The sequence below is a fragment of the Bison bison genome, unplaced genomic scaffold (assembly GCF_000754665.1).
Source record: "Bison bison bison isolate TAMUID 2011002044 unplaced genomic scaffold, Bison_UMD1.0 scf7180017864471, whole genome shotgun sequence".
Taxonomy (NCBI): Eukaryota; Metazoa; Chordata; class Mammalia; order Artiodactyla; family Bovidae; genus Bison; species Bison bison.
This window is the reverse complement of record NW_011495032.1, coordinates 15,019,534-15,026,407: the sequence shown is the minus strand read 5'-3', so window position 1 is coordinate 15,026,407 and position 6,874 is coordinate 15,019,534. Positions and strand designations below refer to the sequence as shown.

Here is a 6,874-nt window from a genome sequence, read left to right as displayed (position 1 = left end):
TAAACTCCAGGAGTTGGTGATGGACAGGGAGGCCTGGCATGCTGCAGTTCATGGGGTCGCAAAGAGTCAGACACGACTGAGCAACTGAACTGAACTAAACTGAATAAATTGAGTGTTTCTGGGAAATGAGTTGTCAGAAATTGACAACTTTCCCAAGTTGTAATTATGTGAGAGGGAGGGGAAAGGACTGGAGTAAAAGGAAGGCAGAGAGAGGTTATTGTCTTCTCTGCCAACATCACCTAGGGTATAGCCAATTTTAGTCACAAAGGCAAACCTGAAGCTCACCCTTTTGGATTTCAAAAACAGTAGATGCTGTTTATACAGATAGACTCTTCCAGAACTGTGGTATTTGGAAAACGTATTAGCTCTTATATAAAAAGATATTCATCTTTAAACAGTTTTTTCCTTTGTAATGTAATGTACAAGAATATAAGCCTTAATTATGAGTATTTGCCACAAGTCTTAGACTACTTAATTTCTAAATCTCAGTGTTTGTTATAAACATCTTGTTTTTAATTTTTTTGTTAATGGCATCATATTCATATTGACTAAAATAAAAATGAGAATTTTTACATAGTCAAGTTTGAGAATTAATTCCAAAGCTAGATAATACATTGTTCATGAAATTTAAGATGAAAATAATAGAGAATTTATTTTATAAGCTATATTATAGATATTAAATTACATTGATATGAGTGTTTTTCAGATTAAATATTAGTAATTTTTCAATTATATTAATATATAATGGAGAAAGTATTTATTTTAAATTTATTTTATTTTGGATTTAATTTAAAAGTTTATAAATATTTTTTGAATATGTTTTTTAAGCTAAAACAAATTACTTCCTTTTTTCCTCCCAGATGCAGGATCAGGATCTGGAGATGGAGGTAGGAGTTGCCTTTTTATATATTGAAAGATTTACATGTGGATGTTACTTGTGGATATTTACTTATGTATTTTTCTTACATATGTCTAAGACGAATTCACCTTTTGCATTTTAGGAAAGGGAAAACTAAAAACAAAATCATTCTTCTTATTAAATAAATGTATATACCATATAAATTATTTTATAATTTATGAATCATTCTTAAGAACTTTTTCCATCTAATATTCCTATTCATTTATATATTTGTGTTTGAATTGACTTTGAGATAAACCTGCATAACAGAACTTCATAATAAGCCTCCAAGCATATTTGGCAGGACAGAAAACTCATAGAAAATCATTTAAATATTGGTTTTTTAAAAATACATAATTACAAGGTATTGATACTATTACATACATAGCTATTATGTAAACAGGAACATAATTATCAAATTAATAGTTTGAAACTGAAGGAGCTTTAGTTCATTAAAGAAAAATAAAAAAAATAAATTTAAGCCAGTGAAAATAAGTGTCTTTACTTCTTTGATTAAATTAATCTATAGTTATTTTTACTAACACAAGATATATGTTTTCATGATTTAGTTGTGTGTTTAAAGAAGTATATGAGATAGGCAGAAACTTTCAAAATTTTATATGATACACTTACTGCCAGATAAGATTTTACTTATGGATTGAACCTTCATTGTAAATTTCCCAAAATGCTTTTCCAGTTGAAATTCAAACAAAATTCTATCTTTATTTACTACAAGAAAAAATAGAAACAACTAAATATAATTTCAACAAGAATACTGAAAAGAGAATGAATAAAAACATAAACATTCTCTCAGGACCTTGCTTAAGTTATATAAAATGATTAAATGCATGTTTCTATTAAACTTTAGTTTTTAATGAAGAATTTGATAAAAGATGAGGAAAGAAGATGTTGGAGTCAGGAAAGTCAAATTCTACTGCTTACCTTATCTGGTTTGGGCAGCAAGTTAGAGATTTATCAAGTCAAAGGCTTAACTAGTTCAAATAAGCAACACCCAGAGAATAAAATTAGAGCAGCATATTGGAGGACAATTTTTTTTCATAAAGACTGAAATTGAATAGGAGTCACGATTCAGTACCATGAGAGTATGAATTTATTTCCATACCACATGACATTAGACAGTCATTTGATGTTAAGATAATCTTACTATTTCTAAGAAATTATTTTTTCCTCTGGCTGATTAATATAATATTCCTAAGAAAATTTCCCTGTAAGTTTTGGAAAGATGAGCTTCTAAGATCAAGCAAACTTTAAAGAGAAAAAGGAAAAAAGTTTTTTGAGTAGATATTTCACTATCAGAATATTAAGAAATCCATCAGTTTGTTAAAATGTCAATTTTGGAAGGGAGCAGTTCTATGAAAAATTTCTGTATTATTTCCCAGCTATTTAGTTTTTATGTGTAGTCTACTTAATTTGAAAGATATTATTTGTTTCAACTGTTCCACTCTTCACATGTCTTATTAATTTTTTGGCATCTTTAAAAACAAAACAGAATTATCTTCGTTGCTCCTTTTGTTAAAGCATCATGGTATACTTTTTTCTAGTTGAGTCTTTTCCTCATGTCATACATCATTTCATTTTTTTCAATAATAAGGTGTAATGGATGTATCAGATACTTATTGCCAGTTTTTCCTTCATTGTATTTAGCACATGCAATTGACAGTAAAGTCAACCTCACTCTTCCTTGTTGAACTCTAGACTGAAATATTAGGTTCATTATTTTTTCCTGTGATCTGTATAAGGTGATTTTTTAAAGGAAATCACTTTAATTTCATGAATAAGACATTTATAACTTAAATTTCATATACTTGTTGCAGACTATATTCCTTTGTTTTATCTCCTTTTAAAAAATTTCTCTACCTTTCAATTATATGTGCTTTATATTAACTTGGAGGAAAAATAAACAAAACAACTTCTTAAGAGATAATTGCTTTGGGAAGAAAATAAAAGCATATAACCCATTTAATTCTGAGCTGTATTCTTTATAAAGAGTTGTTTTTCTGAAAGTTGTGGTAAATGAGTATTTACTCCTAGCTGTTTGCTTTATTTTTAGTCAGAGACTCAGTAATTTTTGTTTTGTTTTGTTTTTGCTAAATTTATTTTTTCTAGTCTATGTGTTCTTTGCTCTGAAATACTAATGGTTTTAATTTTCCATATTTTTTTAACTTTAGTACAAAATGATAGAAAGCTTAATAACGAGAACCTAAAAGCATAGTTTAGAATGATCTGCACAATTCTAGTTCACATATCGATTGGATTATATGGAAAACATATTTGACTTGCTACCTCTGCTATATAAAGGATGGACTTGCTCTTTTTTCTGACCGAGTTCCTGTTACCAAGATATCTAGAAGAGCCAGAATCAGTTCCCTTTAAATTAACCAAAAGTGATTGAATTACCTATTATTGTTTGGTTAATCCAACAGTCCTAGTTAGTGATTGTCCTAACAAGTCTCTATAGGATGTGTTCTCAATAACATGTATTTGGTTAATAATCAAGACATCTTTGTAAGCACTTTGGATAGTTAATGGTTATTTTTCTAATTTCATTTAACAAAAGTTAATATACTTCCCAAATGTAGTGCATTGATCTGAATAGTGAAGTGAACGATTTTATTTGGAAAACACACATGTGTGACTATCATAAATGACATGGTTAAATCAAATCCAAAACACTTTATAAATACATAAGGTTTTACTTTTTTAGATTATCCTACATTCTTAAACAAATAAATATTAGTATTGAATATTAGACCTGATTTTTTTAAATTAAGTTTAACTTACTTGCACAAGGGTGTATCTATCATTTATTGCACTTGAGGAAACATTTTTACAGTATAAAAGAGATCTAAATGTTTCATAAAATTTATGCTAATTTGTTTTTGTATGTTTTATAGAAGGTTTAACTATCTTTAACTATTAATCTATTTATTTATTAAGGAAACATTAATATAAAGAATAATCCTGTGTTACTAGTTTTGAGTGAGAGACCAGTTGTCTATGGAATTCTCTGTTTTCAAGCAAAATGTTTAGTTGAAAAGGCATTTTAATCAAATAACCTTTTGGACAGACTCATACTTAAAAAAAAATTCAAGTTAAACTATAATTAGCTATATATGTGTCTGATAGAAAGGTAATATGTAGTAGAGTGTGGATAAAATTCCAAAGAATTTCAAAAAGTAGTAAAAAGAAAGGGGTTGGTGTTTCAAGTACTTATATATACGGAGATAATGTTGTAAATAAGAAAACGGGTGTGTGTAGGAGGGATAATAACATCTTCTCCACCCACGGACTTCCTTAAGCAACAAACACTGCACTGTGAAAGAAGTATTAAAGGAGCTTCTTCTCAAAATCTAGGGCTGTGTGGGTGCTTAAGGGATAATTTTTAACACCTGCTTTTATTTCACAGTCTTTCAGTCATATTATAAGATAAGACCATGAATATTTTCCATTAAGCTTAACATATATTTCTGGATTAACTAGACTTCTGACAGATTCCTAAAAACAAAAACAAGTCCTGTAAAATAAAAAGTATATTTTAACTATCAAAAGAATGATAAACATATTATCCTGTTAAAAGTCTGGAAGAATTCATGATTAAATTTTAATAACATCTTATGGGAAGTTGTATGATAATGTCTATAGAAACAAAATGTCTCTAAAATATACAACATAGATGCAATGGGTATATTTTTAATTCATGAGGTAAAATGAAGCTCTGGGGCTTCATACAACTTATACAATTATATACTTTTAAGAGAATTCTTTAATAATTTAATCAAGAGATTAATGTCAGATATGTACAGCAACATATCAAATTAAATTTATATCCATTTGTTGTAGAAAGCCTGATTTTTGTTTTAATAATCCAAATAATGGCTATTATGATGACTTTAATGCACAAAATCAGTTATGCTATGTTTTATTTAATGCAAAATTGTCCTATGCATATTATCTTTGTATAATTTTACTTGGATGTACATAATTAAGACATTTATGTTGTATATACTTTGGCTAGAACAAGAAATATTTACATCGCAACAAACTGTAGACCCTAGGCTGTTTCTGATCATGTAGATTGATAAAAACCAGAAAACAGTGTTATAACAAGTTTGAGAACTGAAAATTAATTTTTAAAAAATTCTTAGATTTCTAATGTGGATTTGATGATATTCAGGAATTACACTGAATTGAACAAGTCTCCTATCAGCTGGGGACCATAACAAGGTTTCTGGAGCTCTGAAGCTGAATATGACATAGTTCTTTATACTCAAGGAGATTAACATGTAAATTCTTTTCTTAGCAAGCAATGGGAAAATTATGATTCTAATTATCAAAAGAGAAATAATCCCCTGTAGAAATAAAATGTTAAGTATACTGTAAATAACAAGGAACTGAATGTTCATTCCATAAAATATTCTTATATCAGGTTAAGTAATTTTTTCTCCCATGTTGCTGTACCAGTTCCCTTTCTTGATCTCAATCTGTACCTCTCCACCTTATTGTCATAGTCAAGTTCTGGCAAACAGTGTGCCTTGCCATGTGTTTTCTCCACTGGGTACACATTACAGCCAAAGTCTGACAGGCATCAGTTGTCAGCAACCTCATCTGGAATACTGATTAATTTAAAAATTCTACCCTGTACGCAAAGTTTGAGATTTTTCCATGGCAATACATACAAGGAGGAAGCAGAAACTGCTCTTGCTTTTGCTGTTCTACACCTTAGAGCTGCTGTTCTGCCTAGAGATGAGTTTATAGACATCTGAACCACAGATGAAATATATCTCAGGTTTTCATGGAGTAGAATCCATTTTGCTTCCTCTGTAGCTCAAAGAAAACCAATATTGTGATGGAGTGATGAAATAGAGGTAGGATGAATGAAGATAGTGGATAACGAAAATGGAAAAACAAAACCAGCAAACAAAAGGAGGGAAACAAAGTGAGAATGATGGAAAATGAAAAGGGACAACAAAACTTTGTTACCAACATATCTTCACATATGACTACCTTCTTAAAAATAAAAATAACTTTTTTTTTTTAGTAGAATGATAATAATTGACTGAATTTCCAGAGAAGATTGCTTGGGGATGTGAAATGGATGCCACAATATTTTCTTTTTCTGAATCACTTATATGGATTTCTAAAACCTATATCTAGGAAAGTAAATGTAATCATTATGTACAGTGTGATAGACATGGCTTTGGGCTAAGAATCTGGAGATTTGTGTTCTAAATTTTTAATTGTCTTAAAATGCCTTTTTGAGTCTCAAATGCCTATTTGAGTTTACTTGCAAACTCCTTGGAGATTCATTTATTTTATTGGTAAAGGAGAATAGTATCTGCTTATAGGAAAAGATGATTATAATAAACTAATGCAAAGGACTTTGGATTCAAAAAAATGAAATGAAAAGACTTTATATTAACTTTGTTCTTTTTTCCCATTTAAAAATATAATTTCTCTGAAGGGTTTAATTGAAATTTGGATCTTTTTTTTTTTTTTTTCCTCTAATTTTATTTTATTTTTAAACTTTACATAATTGTATTAGTTTTGCCAAATATCAAAATGAATCCGCCACAGGTATACATGTGTTCCCCATCCCGAACCCTCCTCCCTCCTCCCTCCCCATACCATCCCTCCGGGCCGTCCCAGTGCCCCAGCCCCAAGCATCCAGCGTCATGCATCGAACCTGGACTGGCAACTCGTTTCCTACATGGTATTTTACATGTTTCATTGCCATTCTCCCAAATCTTCCCACCCTCTCCCTCTCCCACAGAGTCCATAAGACTGTTCTATACATCAGTGTCTCTTTTGCTGTCTCGTACACCGGGTTATTGTTACCATCTTTCTAAATTCCATATATATGCGTTAGTATACTGTATTTATGTTTTTCCTTCTGGCTTACTTCACTCTGTATAATAGGCTCCAGTTTTATCCACCTCATCAGAACTGATTCAAATG

The 6,874-nt window shown here is 30.0% G+C and overlaps 1 protein-coding gene across 1 annotated transcript in view; it reads left to right on the top strand.

Moving 5' to 3' along the window:
- Window positions 1–6,874, top strand: part of TMEFF2 (transmembrane protein with EGF-like and two follistatin-like domains 2) — a 280,288-nt gene that overhangs the window by 18,010 nt on the left and 255,404 nt on the right. Inside the window, exon 4 of the mRNA XM_010860853.1 lies at window positions 861–887. Within this exon, the coding sequence (XP_010859155.1) occupies window positions 861–887 (27 nt within the window). The remainder of the gene's footprint in view (window positions 1–860; window positions 888–6,874) is intronic.